The sequence below is a fragment of the Oncorhynchus kisutch genome, linkage group LG26 (genome assembly GCF_002021735.2).
Source record: "Oncorhynchus kisutch isolate 150728-3 linkage group LG26, Okis_V2, whole genome shotgun sequence".
Taxonomy (NCBI): domain Eukaryota; kingdom Metazoa; phylum Chordata; class Actinopteri; order Salmoniformes; family Salmonidae; genus Oncorhynchus; species Oncorhynchus kisutch.
In genome coordinates this window covers 16,934,010-16,957,115 of record NC_034199.2, presented here as the reverse complement: position 1 = coordinate 16,957,115, position 23,106 = coordinate 16,934,010, and the positions used below count along the sequence as shown (strand labels likewise).

General features: G+C 44.1%; 1 protein-coding gene and 1 long non-coding RNA gene across 4 annotated transcripts in view; both read right to left on the bottom strand.

Moving 5' to 3' along the window:
* The window catches only part of LOC109871413 (FERM and PDZ domain-containing protein 4), a 51,934-nt gene extending 40,262 nt beyond the window's left edge, over positions 1-11,672 (bottom strand). For 2 of the 3 annotated variants that reach the window (XM_031805414.1, XM_020462288.2), the window contains exon 1: positions 11,571-11,672. In XM_031805414.1, the coding sequence (XP_031661274.1) occupies positions 11,571-11,626 (56 nt within the window). In that variant the 5' untranslated portion in view covers positions 11,627-11,672. Of the gene's footprint in view, positions 1-227; positions 666-11,570 lie in introns of those variants that run through there. The other variant, XM_031805412.1, reaches the window with a different exon arrangement.
* Positions 11,673-19,521: 7,849 nt separating this feature from the next.
* LOC109871242 (uncharacterized) lies at positions 19,522-21,681 on the bottom strand. The gene is made up of 3 exons (XR_002252275.2): positions 21,489-21,681; positions 20,647-20,761; positions 19,522-20,332 (listed from the first exon to the last, which is right to left on the bottom strand). It is a non-coding gene; the product is annotated as an uncharacterized LOC109871242 (long non-coding RNA).
* Between the last annotated feature and the right edge of the window lie 1,425 nt (positions 21,682-23,106).

Sequence of the window (23,106 nt, the reverse complement as noted above, 5' to 3'; positions counted from 1 at the left end):
TCTCTCTCTCATGTGAATTGCATGCGACAGCACTTGGGACTGTCATTATAATAATCCTTGAACAGTATGTGCCGTTTCTACAACCATTACACCAGATTCCATTCTAAATGGTGCTTGTTAAATCCCACGTTTCTCTGTCGATCATGTGGGTAAAGTATACACTGCCACCTATTACACAAGTGGCATCGAAGCAGACAGGCAAATTCAACAGCATCCATCCGACTCACCCTGACAGCTTTGCCATCTTCACAAGGCTAAACACATCCATGTGCGCAGCAGACTATGGTCAGTCCGTCCAAGACTACAAATCGACCATCTACTTCACGTTGCTGGCTCCATTGTGCCACTGTCTTTAGCACTGGGGATAAATAATGCAGGGAGAAAAAAGCTGGAGCTTCCACAAGTCAGGTGGAGAGATTAGTTCTCTTGTCAGGGCTTCTGCATGGCTGAGTGATTGCTGTGTCCTCGCCTCAGCAGCACAAATCCACCGCCCCTGGAAAAGAATCTGGCAGTGGTGCTTCACCCGGCTACATCCTTCAAAGCATGCCTCCGTTCAGCTGCGTTAAGCCACCTTCATTTAATTTCCATCGCAGTGGAATGATGTGCAGGGGCCGTGCAGTAAAAACAGCTTTGAAGGGACACAGCGAGAGGGAGAGAGAGAGCGATGGGAGACACACAGAGAGAGAGAGAGAGAGAGAGAGAGAGAGCTAGAGAGAGAGAGAGAAAGAGAGAGAGAGAGAGGGGCTGAGTGAGAGGGGGAGAGAGAGTGCAAGAGAGAGGGAGAGAGAGAGGGAGAAAGAGAGGGTGGGATGTAGGGGGGACGCTGGGGTTGTAGGGCACACAAATCACTGCTGATGGATTGAGCCTGTTCCTTGAATTCCTCCTCTCCTCTGCAAAGGGCAGTCTCATCAATTCCCACCATCATGTGTTGTGTTTTGAGAATGAAAGTATGGAGGAAGGAGGAGAGATCACAGCAGCAGCGTGGGTGTTGCTCAGCAGGGAAAGAGGAGGTGTGGCAGGGTGATGAGGGGAAGGGGGGAAGGGGAGAGAGAAAGAGAGAGAGAGAAAGAGAGAGAGAAAGAGAGAGAGAGGGGGATGATCTGTACAATACATGAACACCATGGCCATAGAGGAGCAGAAGGACTAGCTGCAGGCAGAGATGGGAAAAGGACCCGGTCATTTTTCTTCAGTGGTTGTATAGCTAAGGTCTCCACCATTCACCCTCGACACCAGCTCACATAACCACATCTCCAAACAACTTGACATGGCCATTTGAGAGGACACACATTGATTTCATTATTTCAGTCAAAACATCTAGGACATTATTCCTTTATTATAAATCCCACTGGAATCGTATTTTTTCTGTCCAGAACGCAGAGCTGTAATGCTTGTTAAATGGCGATATGCGGGGCAGCTAAACTATTCAAATCAAATCAAATTTTCATTGGTCACATGCACCGAATACAAAAGGTGTAGACTTAACTGTGAAATGCTTAAATGTAACAATTTAAATTTTAAAAATAACCTTGAAATAGTATCAATAAAATAACAGTAACGAGGATATATACAATGAATACCAGTACAGAGTGGTACGAGGTAGTTGAGGTAATCAAGATAGGCTAGGCAATCAGGATAGATAATAAACAGAATAACAGCAGTGTGTGTGAAGAGTGTTAAAGAGTGATAAAGTTTTTCTGTGTGTGTGTGTTTAGTGTGTGTGAGCGTTATTATAGTGTGTGTGTGTGTGTGTGTCAGTGTAGTATGTGTGAGAGTAAATAGGGGTAGAAGCTGTTCAGTAACCTTTTGGTCCCAGTCTTGGCAATCCGGCACCACTTGCATTGCGGTAGCAGAGAGAACAGTCTATGACTTTGGTGGCTGGAGTCTTTGACAAGTTTTAGGGCCTTCCTCTGACACCACCTGCTATAGAGGTCCTGGATGGCAGGGAGTTCGGCCCCATTTAATGCAATGGGCCATACCCACTACTATTATTCCTTTATTGTAGTGCTTTGCAGTCTGATGCCGAGCAGTTGCCATACCAAGTGGTGATGCAGTCAATCAAAATGCTCCCAATGGTGAAGTGGTATAACTTTTTGAGGATCTGAGGGCCCATGCTAAAAATGTTGATCCTCCTGAGGGGGAAGAGGCAAGGTCATGCCCTCTTCTTTACTGTATTGGTGTTCAAACCATGATACAGTGCCTTGCAAAAGTATTCATCCCCCTTGGCATTTTTCCTATTTTGTTGCATTACAACCTGTAATTTAAATTGATTTTTATTTGGATTTCATGTGAAAGGGAAATGGAAAAAATTACTTGTTACATATATATATATATTTTTATACAAACGGAAAAGTGGTGCGTGCATGTGTATTCACCCCCTTTGCTATGAAGCCCCTAAATAAGACCTGGTGCAACCAATTACCTTCAGAAGTCAAATAATTTGTTAAATAAAGTCCACCTGTGTGCAATCTAAGTGTTACATGATCTCAGTATACAGTTGGGCAAAAAAGTATTTAGTCAGCCACCAATTGTGCAAGTTCTCCCACTTAAAAAGATGAGAGGCCTGTAATTTTCATCATAGGTACACTTCAACTATGACAGACAAAATTAGAAAAAAAATCTAGAAAATCCCATTGTAGGATTTTTAATGCATTTATTTGCAAATTATGGTGGAAAATAAGTATTTGGTCAATAACAAAAGTTTATCTCAATACTTTGTTGTATACCCTTTGTTGGCAATGACAGAGGTCAAATGTTTTCTGTAAGTCTTCACAAGGTTTTCACACACTGTTGCTGGTATTTTGGACCATTCCTCCATGCAGAGGTCCTCTAGAGCAGTGATGTTTTGGGGCTGCTGCTGGGCAACAAGGACTTTCAACTCACTCCAAAGATTTTCTACGGGGTTGAGATCTGGAGACTGGCTAGACCACTCCAGGACCTTGAAATGCTTCTTACGAAGCCACTCCTTTGTTGCCCGGGCGGTGTGTTTGGGATCATTGTCATGCTGAAAGACCAGTGACGTTTCATCTTCAATGCCCTTGCTGATGGAAGGAGGTTTTCACTCAAAACCTCACGATACATGGTCCCATTCATTCTTTCCTTTACACGGATCAGTCGTCCTGGTCCCTTTACAGAAAAACAGCCCCAATGCATGATGTTTCCACCCCCATGCTTCACAGTAGGTATGGTGATCTTTGGAAGCAACTCAGCATTCTTTGTCCTCCAAACACGACAAGTTTTTACCAAAAAGTTATATTTTGGTTTCATCTGACCATATGACATTCTCCAATCTTCTTCTGGATCATCCAAATGCTAGCAAACTTCAGACGGGCCTGGACATGTACTGGCACTGCAGGATTTGAATCCCTGGCGGCGTAGTGTGTTACTGATGGTAGGCTTTGTTACTTTGGTCCCAGCTCTCTGCAGGTCATTCACTAGGTCCCCCGGTGTGGTTCTGGGATTTTTGCCCACCAAAACTCACGGACCAGGCAAGGAGGGCATTAATCAGAGAGGCAACAAAGAGACCAAAGATAACCCTGAAGGAGCTGCAAAGCTCTACAGCTGAGATTGGAGTATCTCTCCATAGGACCACTTTAAGCCGTATACTCCACAGAGCTGGGCTTTACGGAAGAGTGTCCAGAAAAAAGCCATTGCTTCAAGAAACAAATAAGAAAAAATGTTTGGTGTTCACCAAAAGGCATGTGGTATACTCCCCAACCATGGAAGGTACTCTGCTCAGATGAGACTAAAATTGAGCTTTTTGGCCATCAAGGAACACACTGTCTGGCGCGAACCAAACACCTCTCTACACCCCGAGAACACCATCCTCACAGTGAAGCATGGTGGTGGCAGCATCATGCTGTGGTGATGTTTTTCATTGGCAGGGACTGGGAAACAGATCAGAATTGAAAGGATGATGGATGGCGCTAAATACAGGGAAATTCTTGAGGGAAACCTGTTTGTCTTCCAGAGATTTGAGACTGGGATGGAGGTTCACCTTCCAGCAGGACAATGACCCTAAGCATACTGATAAAACAACACTTGAGTGGTTTATGGGGAAACATTTAAATATCTTGGAATGGCCTAGTCAAATCCCAGACTTAAAGATTGCTGTACACCAGCGGAACCCATCCAACTTGAAGGAGCTGAATAGTTAGCTGTCTATTTATGCACTCTTATGTTATCTATTTTTTGTGTATTATTTCTTGTTTGTTTCACAATAAAAAATATTTAGCATCTTCAAAGTGGTAGGCATGTTGTGAAACAAGTGACACAAACCACTAAAAAATCTTTTTTGGTCCTCCACTTCCTATAGTCCACGATAAGAACCTTTGTATTGCCCACATTGAGGGAGAGGTTGTTGTCCTGGCACCACAGTGCCAGATCTTTGACCTCCTCCCTACAAGCTGTTCCACCGTTGTGTCGTCGGCAAATTTAATGATGGTGTTGGAGTCGTGTGTGTCACGCCTTGGTCTTAGTGTTTTGTGTTTTCGTTATATATTTGGTCAGGCCAGGGTGTGACAGGGGTTTACGTGTTGTATTTCGTATTGGGGTTTGTTGTATTTGGGATCGCGGCTGATTAGGGGTGTGTCTAGTTAGGTTTGGGCTGCCTGAGGCGGTTCTCGATCAGTCAGGTGTTTCTTGTTGTCTCTGATTGGGAACCGTATTTAGGTAGCCTGAGTTTCACTTTGTATTTCGTGGGTGATTGTTCCTGTCTCTGTGTAGTGTTCACCAAATAGGCTGTAATAAGTTTCACGTTCCGTTTGTTGTTTTTGTATTTATTCGTTATTTCATGTATCGCACTTTTCTTCATTAAAAACATGAGTAACCACCACGCTGCATTTCGGTCCGACTCTCTTTCAACGAACGAAGAACGCCGTTACAGAATCACCCACCACACACAGACCGAGCAGCGTGGAAACAGGCAGCGACCGCAGGAAAAGCGAATGGAGTATACGACGTGGGAGGAAATCGACAGGTGGGCGGCCGACCCAGAGAGAATGCCTGAGCCCGCATGGGATTCGCTGGAGCAGTATGAAGAGGGCTATTGGCGAATGGAGTCGGAGAAAAGAAAGACACCGCGGCGCAGAGCGAAGCCCGAAAAGCAGCCCCAAAAATGTATTGGGGGGGGGCTCAGAGGGGAGTGGCTGAGTCAGGAGATGAACCTGAGCCAACTCTCCTTGTGTATCGTGAGGAGCCAAGGAGGAGACCAGAACCAGAGCCGGTGTTAGAGGTGAGCGAAGCAGAGACTGTGAAGGAGTTAATGGGGAAAGTGGAGTGGAGAGTAATGAGGGAGTTGCTAGCTTGGTGCTATAGATATGATATTCGTCCGACGGATCGTGTCGGGGATTTGATGGCACCTGAGTTAGCGCTCCATACTCGTCCTGAGGTGCGTGTTAGTCGGCTGGTGAAGTTGGTGCCAGCCTCACGCACCAGGCCTCCTGTGCACATCCCTAGCCTTGCACATCCTGTGCCACCTCCACACACCAGTCCTCCGGTAGCAGCTCCCCGCACCAGGCTTCCTGTGCGTGTCCTCGCTCCAGTATCACCAGTGCCCGCACCACGCATCAGGCCTACAGTGCGCCTCGCCTCTCCTGCTCTGTCGGAGTCTCCCGCCTGTTCAGCACAGCCAGAGCCTTCCTTCCCTCCTGCGCTGTCGGAGTCTCCCGCCTGTTCAGCGCAGCCAGCGTTTTCCTCCTCTCCTGCGCTGTCGGAGTCTCCTGTCTGTTCAGCGCAGCCAGCGTTTTTCTCCTCTCCTGCGCTGTCGGAGTCTCCCGCCTGTTCAGCGCTATCAGAGCCTTTCTTCTCTACAGCGCTGCTGGAGCCTCCTGCCTGTTTGAAGCAGCCTGAGCTGCCAGTCTGCAAGGAGCTGTCAGTCTGCAAAGAGCTGCCAGTCTGCAAGGAGCTGTCAGCCTGCATGGAGCAGTCAGAGCTGTCAGTCTGCATGAAGCAGTCAGAGCTGTCAGTCTGCAAGGAGCTGCCAGTCTGCAAGGAGCTGTCAGTCTGCATGAAGCAGCCAGAGCTGCCAGTCTGCATGAAGCAGCCAGAGCTGCCAGTCTGCAAGGAGCTGCCAGTCTGCAAGGAGCTGCCAGTCTGCAAGGAGCTGCCAGTCTGCAAGGAGCTGCCAGTCTGCAAGCAGCTGCCAGTCTGCAAGGAGCTGCCAGTCTGCAAGGAGCTGTCAGCCTGCATGGAGCAGTCAGAGCTGTCAGTCTGCAAGGAGCTGCCAGTCTGCAAGGAGCTGCCAGTCTGCAGGGAGTTGTCAGCCTGCAAGGAGCTGCCAGTCTGCAGGGAGCTGTCAGTCTGCAAGGAGCTGTCAGTCTGCAAGGAGCTGCCAGTCTGCAGGGAGCTGTCAGTCTGCATGAAGCAGCTAGAGCTGTCAGTCTACAAGGAGCTGCCAGTCTGTAAGGAGCTGCCAGTCTGCAAGGAGCTGTCAGTCTGCAAGGAGCTGCCAGTCTGCAAGGAGCTGCCAGTCTGCAAGGAGCTGTCAGTCTGCAAAGAGCTGCCAGTCTGCAAGGAGCTGTCAGCCTGCATGGAGCAGTCAGAGGTGTCAGTCTGCATAGAGCAGCTAGATCCGCCAGTCAACCAGAATCTTCCAGATCTGCTAGTCAACCAGAATCTACCAGATCTACTAGTCAACTTGAATCTTCCAGATCCGCCAGCCAGCCAGGATCTACCGGAGCCTACTGCTTACCTGAGCTTCCTCTCAGTACTAGGCTTCCTCTCAGTACTGGGCTTCCCCTCTGTTCCGGGCTGCCCCTCAGTTCCGGGCTGCCCCTCAGTCCCGAGCTGCCTCAGCCCCGAGCTGCCCCTCAGTCCCGAGCTGCCCCTCAGTCCCGAGATGCCCCTCAGTCACGAGCTGCTCCTTAGTTCTGTGGGGTTGTGGGTGAGGACTATTAGGCCATGGTCGGCGGCGAGGGTGGATTATCCCAGGACGCGAAGGGGAGGAACGAGGACATTAATGAAGTGGGGTCCACGTCCCGAGCCGGAGCCGCCACCAATGACAGACGCCCACCCGGACCCTCCCTTTGGTTTTGAGGTGCGTCCGGGAGTCCGCACCTTGGGGGGGGGGGGGGGGTTCTGTCACGCCTTGGTCTTAGTGTTTTGTGTTTTCGTTATATATTTGGTCAGGCCAGGGTGTGACAGGGGTTTACGTGTTGTATTTCGTATTGGGGTTTGTTGTATTTGGGATCGCGGCTGATTAGGGGTGTGTCTAGTTAGGTTTGGGCTGCCTGAGGCGGTTCTCGATCAGTCAGGTGTTTCTTGTTGTCTCTGATTGGGAACCGTATTTAGGTAGCCTGAGTTTCACTTTGTATTTCGTGGGTGATTGTTCCTGTCTCTGTGTAGTGTTCACCAGATAGGCTGTAATAAGTTTCACGTTCCGTTTGTTGTTTTTGTATTTATTCGTTATTTCATGTATCGCACTTTTCTTCATTAAAAACATGAGTAACCACCACGCTGCATTTCGGTCCGACTCTCTTTCAACGAACGAAGAACGCCGTTACAGTGTGCTGCCACGCAGTTGTGGGTAAACAGGGAGTACTGGAGGGGACTAAGTACACACCCCTGAGGGGTACCCAGTGTTGTCAGATGTGTTGTTACCTTCCCTCACCACCTGGAGGCGGCCCGTCAGGAAGTCCAGGATCCAGTTACAGAGGGAGGTGTTCAATCCCAGGGTCCTTAGCTTGGTGATGAGCTTAGAGGGCACTGTGGAGTTAAATGCTGAGCTGTCGTCAATGAACAGCATTCTCATTTAGGTGTTCCTTTTGTCCCGGTGTGAAAGGGCAGTGTGCAGTGCAATAGAGATTGTGTCACCTGTGGCTCTGTATACAGCTAACTGTATATTATCCATGTCCTTGTTCAGCCGTGACTCCGAGAAGCATAGGATATTATGGCTTTTTTGTGAGGGAATAGAGCCTGGTCCGGAGTGAGCAATATGTCCTGCGTCGAAGACTCATTAAAGTAGAAGTCTTCGTCTAAATTGAGGTTAGTGATTGCTGTTCTGATGTCCAGAAGCTCTTTTAAGTAATAAGAAACATTAATTAACATAAATGTTTTATTTTTAAGATCAGATCGGGGATGGGAGGAGGGCTGAGGCGCTCCTATGATTCATAGCCATTGAATTATTCAGAAGCTGTTTTTTCACATTTTGAGTTTGAATGTTTCCTATGTTTCATATTGCTAGACTGAAAGACATATTTTACATCACGTAAAGGCATTGCTTTTCAAAGCCATTTTCAATATGGTCTGTGGAATCATGTTGATGAATGTGAGGATATTAACAAAGGAAATATATAAAGGAACTAATGCCACCTGCAAACACACTCAAATTACCCCAGTGCCAGCCCACTCTACAGTCTCTCACACAAATGATACATTAGCAAATGTCTATTATCCAATTGAGGAAGAATCGCCCCTCATTAATCAGAGTCTACAGACCAGGTCTCTCTGTCAAAAAGCACCAAGAGGCAATTTAGATCGTTAAGGTGTCTGTGATATATGGGGTTTGATACTGCCTCATCTTGTCTCCGACATCCTGATAAAATGGTCTTCTCTCCTCGGTAATAAAGGCAATCTATTCAGACACTCTCTCTCCTGTGATCATCACACAGACAATGAGTTTTACATTTCTTAGTATAATATTAGGATACTCAGGCTAAGGCATTTAAAACAATGATCGGTAGCCATTTCCCTGCAGACACACAGCAACCATTCTATATTAAAACGCCACAGCTTGTTAGCGTCTAGAGAGTGACTTAGAGTGCCTTTGTTGGTGAGCCGTGCAACAAAGCAACTTGTCATTCCCACTCTATTCAGATTCATGATTTGGCTGCTCTCTTTAAGGCAGTGAGGCAGAAGCGTGGTTGATCAGTCAGACTCAGACATCCTTGATGCCCCACTGACCATGTAGAGACCTTGAGCCTCAGGAATGCTGACTCTCTGCAACTTTGTAACTTCATCAGTAACCATTAAGGAAACGGGGAAATATTGTCTCCATCTGCATACGGTTGGTCAATAGAATCTAGCAACCTGTAAAGCTCAGCATCACACACATAAGAGGCTCAGCCTGAAATATAGAGGTACAGTATAACTATCTTAAAAAATATGAACATATATGTTGCAGATCATGTATAGTAATAATTGTATTATTATTTCATTAGGGTGTGCTTATATAGTCCTTGTATGTACAAGTGGGTACCTGTACTAGTGGGTAACCTGTATTTCATTCCCCCTGAGACATCGTCGAGAGTGGAGTCAGAGCCAGGGGATTAGCCATTATTGACGGTGACCATGAAGCAATTAGGGTTAATTGCCTTGCTCAAGGGCAGGACGACAGATTTTACCTTGTCGGCTAGGGATTTCGATCCAGCAACCTTTCAGTTAGTGGCCCAATGCTCCTAACTGCCAAACAGCCAAGGCATCTAGTACACCCAGATCAGATCAGTGAGTGGAAAATATCTGACAGTCTGCTTGTCCCATGGCTGTGGTGGAGAAAGAGAGACTCGGCGTATTCTCGGCTGTTTGTCCATTTGGGCCGCTGCCTTGCCTAGAGGCCAGCGGGAGTGGCAGAGGATATTAAGGTCAGACAGGAAGGACATCTAAGGAAACTGTGGCCCGGGCCTTGAACCAATCAAAGCTCACCCTCTGATTCCTAACATAGCTGCCTCTATCACTGAGCTTGTTTGAAAAACAGCTGATTTCACCCGCGGTTAGCTAGCGGTTAGCTAAATTCTGCAAGTCCAGAGTTTAAAGGCCCAGTGCAGTCAAAAACGTGATTTCCCTGTGTTTTATATGCATCTCCACACTATGAGGTTGAAATAATACTGTGAAATTGTTAAAACTATGATAATGCCCTTTTAGTGTAAGAGCTGTTTGAAAAGACCGCCTGAAATTTCAGCCTGTTTTGGTGGGAGGGAGGTTTGGCATTCATGCAGTAAATTAGTTAATAGACCAATAAGAAAGAGAGTTCCAAACCTCTCTGTCAATAACAGCTAACTTTCCAAATCAAACCACTCCCAGAGTAGAGTAGTCCCAGAGTGGTCCTAGCAAAATTATTACTTGAGGAATTGCTCTCTGCTAAGAAACTATTGTTTATTTTGTATAATTTTAATTGAAACAATCACAATAAATTGTTGTTACCCAGAAATGACTTGATATTGAGATAAAAATGTCTGTATTGTACCTTTAACTCAAGTTGCTCGCAAAGAAAGCTAAAAGACCTATAAGCAGAAGGCTATGGAGTAATCACTTTTGGGAGTTTAGTGTTTAGTGTGATTTAAGGACAGCAGCACATACTCAGACTTATATCCTCCCATTCAAGATATCAAAATATACATTTCAGACCGATACTGCATCAGACTGTGAAGGGAAATATACAGTATAGGTTGTTTGTACATGGTGCGTTTTCTCAGTGATGTTGAGTATGTTAGTTTGTTGGAGCCCACAGCAGAGATACAGTACAAGGTTAATCTGTCAGTGGTGGTAGACTGCCCTCTCGCCCTCACCTGGCCCCTGGCCCTCAACCAGATGTACGTGTCAGCAACCGTCACAGCAAGCTGCACTCTGACATGGACCACTAACACCACCCTGCCCCCCTGTCCATCTTATTCTGCGTATGCGTGTGCGCTTTCATCTGCCTTCCTGGCTGGCTGGCTGCCTGCCTGCCTGCCTATATGTGTGCCACATCGGTGCTTTAACCTAGCCAATCTGTTTGTGTGTCTGTGATCTAGTTGTGCCATCCTCATTATCCCCATGCCACTGGGGATTTATTCACTGAATTAAACAGTGTAAGCAGGAAACTCAACATTTTAATGGCATGTGCCATGAATATTCACCAGTGTGACTAATTGGAATTAGAAGTAGAGTGAAACCTGGCTGAGATCACAGAACAAGTCCAAATGGATTTTGATTCAGTTGATCAGTTTTAGTAAAACACCTTAAGAAGTTCGAAACTCACGTTAAAAGAGGTCAACACCCTGCTAATCCAAGATAAGGTGACATAGTACAGTACGTATGGCAATTACATTTTTTACAGTACAGTGGAATTCTTCAAAGAGGGATAAACCAAAATTCCCCAAAAACTTTGAGGCACAGACCAATATTATTCCATCCTATGCTGGGTAAAGCGTGTTTGGGTTTTGGAGGTTCCATCTGTCAATACAAGCTATTTACATAACATCAGTGGAAAGTACAATCATCACATGGCCAATTACTGTGTCATTGCCAAACAAATACCCAGCATCCACACATAGTCCAATCTAATGACTGTTTAGAGAGAAATGACATGTATACAATATACATCTTATCCTCAGTTGTTACATTAAACATGGGCATTTGTAGACTAAAAAGACTTACAACTTTGATGTGACATTTAATGCAAATAGCTTCAACCAGAAGTGGATTTATGGTTAATCCACAATCCTGAAATGAATCCTATACAGCATTCATTGATTACTAACACTGATGTTTTAAAATTCCAAATTATAAAAATGTTATGTAATCAAACCAATATTCAGCAAGTTCATTACAAAAGTAAACTACATTACTGCATACTAGGACTTGAATGATCTACTCACTGAATGACGGTGAACACTCCAAGTTCATTGTCTTCTGGGTCCATATTTGGGTCCATAGCTAAAGACAGGCCTTGAAACAGCCCTCGTTTTCCTCTCCTCTCCTCCTCTCTCTCTCTCCGAACTGACCCTTTCACCAGTTCTACTGGATGTTCACTCCTTCACTCCTTTCTCCAGAGTCCAGAGTCTCTGTCTATTCCACGCACCAGCAGGAGTTACCATAGGCAACTGACTGAGCTAGCCTGCATGAACCATTCAGCTGTTATCACGTACTGTGGTCCTGTCCAAGTCAGGGAGAGAGAGATGCCCCCAGGGCTGGGACCCAGCTCGTCTCTTCTGCCTCAGTAATGAAATAACATCACATTCCGGGCCACTGCATCAGAAAGCAAAGAGGGATCAATCGTGAACAGCTAGGAACCGATAAGTGGCTGTGCTGGTGCACTACTGATGCTTCGCTAAGAAAATGGGCACAACAAAAAAATATAAAAACCTATTGGAAGTCAGGATTTCACCTGCTCCTTCCTTCCCCTAGCTGCACAATGGTGACAACGATGATGCAAGACATCGAAGCAGTGGGCTGTTTGTGGAACACTACCGTACAACACATGTAACTTTCCCTAACCATTTGAGCAGCAGATGAGACAAAAATACATTTTCAGGCCTATAGATACCAGCACCAACTTTGAACGTCACACTATAAAATCAAATGGCCTACTAGCCATCACTCAAGCACCTGTCCAAAACAAGGCTTTGCCAATAATATGCATTAATCATGTACTGTAGCTTACAGTAAATTCTAGCCCCAGACTATTCAATTAATGAGTCATTTCTGTTGTATTATCTCGTGTTCTGATTATGGGATTGTTAGGGCAGAATTCTCCCTGAAAGCTGCAGCGTTACAGCATTATGATAGTTCATGCTGGATTACCCTGAGCAGATTCTCTCATGCGTGAATGGCATACACAGTCTTCCATTAGTTATGAAATGAAGCACATGTGTGTTGCCTTGCTGCAACTGAATTAAATTAAATGACATAACAGATATGATGTCTTGTAGGTTTTGGACAGTGGTCCATGAGAACTGAACAGTTACTGTATGAATGATTAAGTACAGGCTAGTAATCCCCAATACAATTATCTTTTGGAAATTCTACACGTCCGATACACCTTGTGTAGCACTCCAACACACCCTTTTCTCCTTACCATAAAGTTGAGGATAACCATATAGACTAGGCCGAGGTCGAAAAAGTATTTCCCCCTGTGACATAAATACTTGACATGAACCAATCCAGTCATGTGGACTGCCACTGGCCCCTGGGCCGCAGTGCAATGCAACAGTGGCCTGTTTTTCCATGACACACAAACCAGACCAGACCGCACCATTTAGCCCAAGGATGGGGGCCACTCCAAGTGAGGCATCGCCGCCGATCTTTTTTGTTTGTTGTTGATCTAATTCATCACGAGCCTAAATATTAAGATTCGGGTAAATATGCACAATGGTCATCACCACAGTAATGACGATACATGTTTTAGGTTTGATAAAATGCCAGTGTGTGTGGGAAGTAGCCTAAATCATCTAATTCTAGATGTGAGCTGCCTTCCTCCTTACAAAATACTATACCAACCGGCATGGTTGTCACACTAGATTCTAAACTTCAGATTTATCAACCACACTCTTAGGCATATATAACATGATAAAACAAATAACAAGGATGGTACACTAGTAGCCGCAAAATAACCGTACAATAGTCACCAACTACACTTAAAATGACTACTCTGTACATGACGGACTTGAACATGTCTACAAATCATCAAATAAGTGATTCACTCGCAGTCAGTTCGTTTTATCAAAGTAGTTGTGTGTGTGACATATTAAGAACGGGGGAAAGTGTCTTTGTCTGATTTTATGGAGCAGAAGAAACAGTGGATGCAGCGATTTGAATAAAACGATGACAGTAACACCATGCAAAACAACAGAATTATTAATATATTAACTGCAGCTCCGGGAGACACCAAACACTGTCCTAAAGGTGACTAATGTGTTCACAAAACCTATGGACTCAATTTATTGGAGCAATAGTGTGATTTGTTTCACCATTTGAAAAGTGTATCATTATATGTTGACCAATTAGAATGAACTCTTCATAAAATTGGACATTATTCTCATGAGTGATATTAGCTATATGGAAAGTCAGAGAAAGGTTACATCGTTATGAGTGTGTAAAATACTCCCTCTCGGTTCTGAATCTAAACTTAAAACTTTTATGTAGCCCATTTTTTGGTATCTCATTTTCATGATACAGTAACCTCTTTGAAAACAAGGTTCATAATTAATTAAATACAATTTAACTTCATAACAAACTCTATAATAACCACATCAACTGTTTCTCTACTCCTAGCAGAGAATGGAGTTTTTACAGTGAAACCCAACAGTCAATGAGATTAAGGTCTATCATCTTCCCAATATCAGATAGCAGCTCTCTACACACTACAGCACCTCCCTGTTACAGCTCTGGGAGGATAGGATTCACAGCACCCAGCAATTATCTGTAATGTGGGAGGAAAATCAATGTGTCCATGGAAAGCCAGTAAGGTCACAAAGCCCAGGGTGTCACTTAGAAATTAGCACAGACCTGCAGCTGGAACCTTTTTAAAGCATGACTGGCTCAATTGTCAAAGCTAAAAAAATCATTTGGTTTTTGTGATTATTGTGGTTTTTGCTACCCATTGTAAATTATGTTTGTAGGCCTGCAGTATGTGGCCAAATTGTATCTACGATCATATGTAATCCATTCCTCTTTTTTACATGTTCTATATATATCTGTAAATCGACCAATGAAATCAAGCCGCAGCCGGCCATGATTACAGACACCTGTGTGTCTCCTTTCAAACTATATAAACTAGTGACCGGCAGTTTGTCATTATACCCTGATGAAGACAGCTTGGCTGTCAAAACGTTGGTTCTAAAAATGATTGCATCTGAGCTCTGAGTGTGCGGCTCTCCTTTTCTTTTTTCCAAATGTCCTTGTTTTGTCTACCTAACAAATATATTCTAAGGCAGACCTAAACAGTCATGTGCTCTTGGCTTACACGCAAACAAAAATTGCATTATCCTACTTGAATATTGCTACAACTGTGGAGACACTTAACTAATATACATCCATCTGTTAACTGTGATAACTTAAGTGTGTGAAAATACACTAGAAATGTGCTTAAAAAAATAACCTGCAGACAGAGCAATAACACATGCATATTTCATGTGTAGCACTACATACAAATGATTGCAGTGTCCAAATCATTGTACGCTACAGTATCTTCAGTCATATCAGCACGCTGGAGTAGAGTAATATAATATAAAGTAAAAATATATATAGATTTTTTTTAACTCACTTCTGTTGATCTAATTGTTGCTCGTCCATGGCAAAACTGGCATCACAGACTTGCTCTACTGCAGGTACACCACTGTGTTCTATCTCCATGTTCTCCCTCCAAGGTAGGCTCTAACTAATGGGACAAATAGAAAGAAAACCTGCGATCTACCATATGCCCCCTCTATCCTGGAGAGGAGGACTTCTCTTCCAGCCTTCTCTGACTGTCTTCTGGTGTAAATCCTATCAACAGCCGGATGATATTGAGAAGAACGAGGAAATCAATAGATGGGGGGCCAGTTATGTTTCAATGTTCAGTCTAAGTGGACATGTGAAACGGCATGGCTTTTGTAAGTGGTTTATCAAGTGAAAGTGGTTTATCAAGAGCTTGTCTCACATCTAAATTGCATTTCTCTCACCATTACTGCCATTTCCCCTTTCATTGTAGAGGAGATGGGCTATCAAGTGTGAAGACTGATAATCAGAGCACTCAGACCTGATAGCTTCCTCACATTCACAGCCCTGTAAAGACATTCAAATGTCTCTCAGAGGTTTAGCAAAGATCTCCTACTTGAAAAACATGTAACAGATACTAAGCCTTTTGGCTACTGTATAATTACAATAAAGGTGATAATGTTGATAGCAGTTGTATTTCAATAGTAACATTTTTCAGCAGTGAGTCAGGCACCTGGACACTGTGTAGTCAAAAAGCTCCAGTAATCCAAAGTAGTGTGCAGCATATTGATTTACTTTGGACGTTCTTATCATCTTATCCAATGATACTGCGGTTATTGATTTCCCATACACAATATGGCTGAAACCATCTGAATGACCGTAAAATATAGTATATTTCATGAGAGAATTATATTAACCTATTCAAGTAATTGCAGGTCAAAAGTAAATATTAACCTGTTAAAGTAATTGCAGGTCAGAGTTTCAAAGTCCTCTACTTAGAGAGATGATTCAGTACTATCATATAATTGGCTGATGACTCAGTTTAAGTACATGGGTGCAGTGGCATGAAAAATCCATCACTTCCTGTGGTGTCAAGCAGTGACACGTTTTTGCAGTTTGGCATCTGTAAATAAAAAATGGCCCACACCCAGGCAATGAAATCATTCATGAGGAGAGACACAAATGTTATCAAGAGACACAATGATGCAATCAAATTCCAAAGCACTTCTTTATCATTGTGGTAAAATAGTCTCCCATGACTACATTTGCAGCCTATGCCAGGACACAGATGACTGTGTACTGATGCAAGATGTTCAGAAGCAATAGGCTACATAGAAAATGGAGTAATAACAGAGCTCTTCAATAAATTCAAGTAAACCCAAAAAAAGCATGTGTTCCGAGGAATCCAATTCACTGATCAGCCAAAGGGGTAGGCATAAACTGACCTCATGTGGAAAATGGACCTAGTTTCTTCCACATGGATTAAGGCTAAATAGGGGAAGCATCTGAAATGCTCTTTTTGTCTGTCAAGTTCAGTCAAGGTAGGCTACGCTGTTTATTGTCCATTGAAAAACATAGGGTGACTATAGAAGGAATCCTTACAGAATACAGGGAGTAATGTTACTATCATGCAAAATATTAAAGATTTTGACCCGTGAGCAAAGCATTTTCAATAAAACCCCTCACACAAATCAACAGAAATGTTGGAACAAGTTGACACTCAGACATTGTAAATGTTCTGATGGCATCCAGTGCCCGTCTAGACCAAACAACAGCACAGACATGTGACCAATGAGGGAATTGCACTTTGAAACCGACCAAGCAACACCTTCGGTATGTGTAATTTGTTTGCTACAGTCTAACAGCGTTATGGAAATACAAAAGGCAATCATTTGTTAAATGAATAACCTACACCTCAGAAAATAATGTAATGCTTTGATGTGTGTTTTAGGGTAGTGATGTGAATATGCATTCTTGCAAAGTGAGCGAGTCAGAACAGGAGTGTTGGGATGATAAAGCTTAGGCCTCCTCTCATTTTTTCACTCTGCAGCCCACTTGAAATCCCAGGGCAACGGTGTAGAGATAACCTAATAAATCATTGAAGGAAATAACTCCCACATTTAGCAGCCCCAGAAGCCTTACAGGCGTGAAGCAGCGGGCTCCGGTGAGACAACAACTCAGGCTGCATTATGAACCCTCTGCCAGGCACAGACTACACGGTGTGCTCGAGTCCCCAGCTCCCTGGCACTATGGGAGCCTCTGGTAAATCTTTTTTTTTCTCTGGAGGAAAAACCTTAACAGCTGTGGGGATTCCAAATCAAACAACCAGGGTATATGAATGACTAGTTGTGGAGCTCATCGGAGGGTCATAGTCCTCAATGATAGTTCAACTTTCAGTCGGTCAACTCGGTACAACACAGCTAGGGAGAGTTCGCGCACCAGCGCCCTCTACTGAAGAACATTTGAATCACGTCTGACAAGGCCAATGAACACCGTGCCTCATTGCAAGCCCCACCCCACCCCTTGGGTGATAAACCCAAGTCCCGGATTCGTTCCTTAAATTCTTCTGCTTTTCACCTCGAGCTGAGCAGAACAATTCATGCCTTTCTTTAAAAAACAAACATTGGAATGTCTTTACTCCAACTTAACTGTCCCACTTAAGGAGGGCGTGCTCATTCTTCTGAACATTGTGTGTTAATTAGTAACTCGTTTTGTGAAGTGAGCTTAAGACAACCTGAGCCCAGCCACATTCAGCCAAGCTGATGTTGCAAGGGTATTCCCACTGGTCCCCTCTTCAGATGTTCGCTGTGACAACAGTATCCCAAAGTGGCACGGTATATCGGGTACGTCACTGGTAGCCGAAGCCCACGAACCCAGAGTGGACCGGGCTTCAGGCAAACATCTTCACTTAAAAATAAAAGAGAGCCACACACTGTAGGAGCTCAGATGCAAAAATTGAATTACCAACATTTCGACAGCCACATACCCTGATGAAGACAGATTGCCTGTCGAAACGTTGGTAATTAAATTTTTGCATTTTGAGCTTCTAGAGTGTACGGCTCGCTTGCAGAGGGAGACCAGTTTCCGGCTTTGCTTGGCTCAATTTCGGCTGCCTGCGCATATTGGGGATGATGGCTTCGATGATAGCCATGGTTCCTTTCGGGATGTTGCTGATGCGACCTTCAAAGGCGGTGGTGAATAGACACTCGCTTGGGACACATCGCACCACCTAAACCGGTCACTACGGGTGTCCCAGTCCTGTCTACGATCTCTAGCACAGCGGAAGGGCTCGCAGCTGTTGTCACTGGGGACCCCCATGGGTCAAGTTATATCCCAAAACGTGGCATACATCAACAGACAGGGATGGTGTGGTCTCGCCCCATCTTTTCCTTGGCTCGCTCCCTACTGCTATGGAGCAGTGAGCACTTTCCCTCACTCTGGGTGACACATCAAATCAAATTTATTTATATAGCCCTTCGTACATCAGCTGATATCTCAAAGTGCTGTACAGAAACCCAGCCTAAAACCCCAAACAGCAAGCAATGCAGGTGGAGAAGCACGGTGGCTAGGAAAAACTCCCTAGAAAGGCCAATACCTAGGAAGAAACCTAGAGAGGAACCAGGCTATGTGGGGTGGCCAGTCCTCTTCTGGCTGTGCCGGGTGGAGATTATAACAGAACATGGTCAAGATGTTCAATGTTCATAAATGACCAGCATGGTCGAATAATAATAAGGCAGAACAGTTGAAACTAGACCAGCAGCACAGTCAGGTGGAAGTTGAAACTGGAGCAGCAGCATGGCCAGGTAGACTGGGGACAGCAAGGAGTCATCATGTCAGGTAGTCCTGGGGCATGGTCCTAGGGCTCAGGTCAGTTGAAACTGGAACAGCAGCATGGCCAGGTGGACTGGGGACAGCAAGGAGTCATCATGTCAGGTAGTCCTGGGGCATGGTCCTAGGGCTCAGGTCCTCCGAGAGAGAGAAAGAAAGAGAGAAGGAGAGAATTAGAGAACGCACACTTAGATTCACACAGGACACCGAATAGGACAGAAGTACTCCAGATATAACAAACTGACCCCAGCCCCCCGACACATAAACTACTGCAGCATAAATACTGGAGGCTGAGACAGGAGGGGTCAGGAGACACTGTGGCCCCATCCGAGGACACCCCCGGACAGGGCCAAACAGGAAGGATATAACCCCACCCACTTTGCCAAAGCACAGCCCCCACACCACTAGAGGGATATCTTCAACCACCAACTTACCATCCTGAGACAAGGCTGAGTATAGCCCACAAAGATCTCCGCCACGGCACAACCCAAGGGGGGGGGGGGGGGGGGGCGCCAACCCAGACAGGATGACCACAACAGTGAATCAACCCACTCAGGTGACACACCCCCTCCAGGGACAGCATGAGAGAGCCCCAGCAAGCCAGTGACTCAGCCCTTGTAATAGGGTTAGAGGCAGAGAATCCCAGTGGAAAGAGGGGAACCGGCCAGGCAGAGACAGCAAGGGCGGTTCGTTGCTCCAGAGCCTTTCCGTTCACCTTCCCACTCCTGGGCCAGACTACACTCAATCATATGACCCACTGAAGAGATGAGTCTTCAGTAAAGACTTAAAGGTTGAGACCGAGTTTGCGTCTCTGACATGGGTAGGCAGACCGTTCCATAAAAATGGAGCTCTATAGGAGAAAGCCTACATCTCCCCGGCAGTCTCAACACGGGTGCAGATCCATCTCAACACGGCGGAAAGTTTGTGAACTTGTTTTTATGGCACTGCATTGTCATGTAGCTTTCTCTTATTTTTTGGTTATTTTTGCCCCATCATTTTTGTATTTGTTGATTACTAAATGTTAAAACATTTCAAATTGTGTTTTGGACAGAGCTTCAAAAGGGCATATCATACACTTTAGTTGGAGGAAACGTGGAAGTAATGATGTTTTAAAAGTAGAAAAATCTAATATCCAATTTAGGAGAAAAAAGGCATTCAAACATTTTGCTGTCATTTTCACACCTGACCTACATTAATCCTTGGAGAACATACAGTATATTTAGAGAAGGAATACTTTCACCAAATTGCCTAAATGGATTCTCTGAACATTATCTCACCAAGTTACCCCCATTAGCCAAACCATTTACTGTATGAAATTCCCTATTGTTGTATAATCAAGGTAAAAAACAATATCTAAGTAAATCATAAGATCCTCTGAGTAACTGTGGTTCAGGTCATGTTATGATATGAAGAAAGGAACCCAGCCTTTAGAGCAGGACATGTAAATGGCCTTTTCATTGCAAATGTTCTGATCTTCTCAAAAATCTAGGTTTGCCGGGTTGTGTCTCGTCCGGGGGATGCTTTTACATATCTGGGAGGAAGGACTTCAACATTGCACAGCAGCTGAAACCTGGATCCATCTGAGTGAAAGCTCCTTGGCTACAACAACACCAGGCTGTAAAGGAGGAAAGCAGACAAAAAGCAGAAATAGATAAGACATTAAAACCTTGCATACCAGCAATACAAATAGTTTTTGTTGTTGTTGTGATTATTGTGGTTTTGCTATCCATTGTAAATTATGTTTGTAGGCCTGCAGTATGTGGCCAAATTGTATCTACGATCATATGTAATCCATTCCTCTTTTTTATATGTTCTATTTATATCTGTAAATCGACCAATGAAATCAAGCCGCAGCCGGCCATGATTACAGACACCTGTGTGTCTCCTTTCAAACTATATAAACTAGTGACCCGCAGTTTGTCATTATACCCTGACGAAGACAGCTTGGTTGTCAAAACGTTGGTTCTAATAATGATTGCATCTGAGCTCCGTGTGCGGCTCTCCTTTTCATCTCCTTGTACTGGTGGCGGAGAGCAGGTTTATGCTGAAAGACAAATTCCAGAAAAATAGGTTAAAACATGAATTAATTCATGTCCTATTGCTTATTTACCCGTTTACTGCTACAGCTGTACTGAAATGACCTATACACACTTAACCTGCTTCCAGACCAACAATGACAATGCAGACACAAAAAAGCTAGATTTAGCAAACATTTAGCTTCATAGTTACCGGCTGGCTAAATGTAAATATAATTTATCTAGCTAGCCAGCTAGTTGAACAAGCAACAAAACCGACCTCAAAATCTATAATCCAATAGATAGCTATTTAGCTTTATTTTAATTGTGGCTAGCTAGCCAATTTAGCATGTGTCACTGTAACATAACATGAGGTTTGATTAGCTTGCTAATCGATTAGCATTCGCACCCTAGCGACTATCTTCGACAGCTAGCTAGTTAAATATGACAAACTGGCAAGCATGAAAAAGATCATGCAAGCCTTAGCACATCAGCAATCACATTAACAGCAGAATGCAAATGGACAGCTCAGCTAGCTGTCTTAACATTACTTTGTCTCGCAACGAGCCATCTTTAAACAGTGGCTCGTTGCAGGACGAAGCAAGCGTTAACGGTACCTGAACGCAACTGTCTGGCTACCTACCTATATAGCTAACAATGAACAATAACTAACAACAGCTAACAATACCTTTTAGATTCAGATAAGCCAACGTATGTACATGTAGCTATATTGGCATTTTAACTGTAGACTCTTACCGGTATAGTATATGGATTATGATGATTCACAGCAGACTTGTCTGAAACGCTTTCAAAATAACTCGGCTTCAACCAATGCCTCGCCTGTGAAGTAATGACATGCGACATACGCCTAGCTTTCTGTAACGGGTTACTAATGACCTGTTTCACGTGAAAAAGGCATCCCCGGCTGTGGAACCGCCGGCTCAAACACGCAGGCGGACCTCTGAGACTATCACAGTGCAGGTGCATTTATACGGAGACTTGATTACACACAGGTGGATTGTATTTATCATCATTAGTCATTTAGGTCAACATTGGATCATTCAGAGATCCTCACTGACCTTCTGGAGAGAGTTTGCTGCACTGAAAGTAAAGGGGCTGAATAATTTTGCACGCCCAATCTTTCTGTTTTTGATTTGTTAAAAAAGTTTGAAATATCCAATAAATGTCGTTCCACTTCATGATTGTGTACCACTTGTTGTTGATTCTTCACAAAAAAATACAGTTTTATATCTTTATGTTTGAAGCCTGAAATGTGGCAAAAGGTCGCAAAGTTCAAGGGGGCCGAATACTTTCGCAAGGCACTGTAGCTGTCAGGGATGATGAGTTCGGAGAGGGATGTAGGTGCAGGGGGTGCCGTGTTTTTCTTCTGTCGGTGCCTCTGCACCAACTTCTTCATGTTCTTCAGAGAGGGCATTTCTCCCCAATTACATGCAGGCAAACAATGTGTACCACTGTCCACAACTTGGTCGTTCTTCCTGGGTCATCAGACTTCTCCCCTTCAGGCCATTCATCATCTTTCGGATCCTGGATATGGTTGTATTCTCTAAATAACTTGGAGATAACCCCATCAGTGAGGATTATGCGGCCTCTGCATTCAAAAATGTCATATTCGGTGAACTTCCAGAAGGACTCGTTTGAGGTCTGTCGTTATTTGCGGCAGGATATTTTTTACACCCACAGAGAGGATAAATACAGGTTCCATTGCTTGTTCTGACCTCCTCTAAGAATGATGAAAACTGAGGGTAGCAGTTCAATATCTTTTTAAGCAGAATATTTGGATTGTTAGCATATGAACAACTCTCAATTCAATTGCTGGACTATCGAAGACATCCATCCAACCCATTTATTCAGTTCCAGCAGTTCAAAGAGGATAGTTTAAAAGTTAAACAATTGGGCCTAGTTATTGTTCGTTAGCAGCATACTTTGTTGTTTTCCGATTATCATTTTATATTTAAGCAAAACCTCCTAAAACTAGAACCGTCTTTTGGGCGTCATGGGAATGTAACATTTTAATACATTCTAATAACATTTTACTTGTCCAAAATCGTGTGACATAATACACTTCCTTGTATTAATAGCAGTATCTTTTGCCTATCAATATAATAAGCTTGTAACTGTGAAATTAGACATTGAACTTCAACCCTGTTTCAACAATCATCATTTCGTATTATTCTGTATGTACTGTAAATTTGAGACACTTCATTTAGTATGATATTTTACGTTTTGTATGGTATGTATTCATTTGTGGATGTCCATCATCCAATTCGTATGATATGTTATGAATTTCAATTTGTTGTGGCTAAAGTTAGCTAGGTGGCTAATGTTAGCTAGGCTAGGGGTTAGGGTCAGGGGT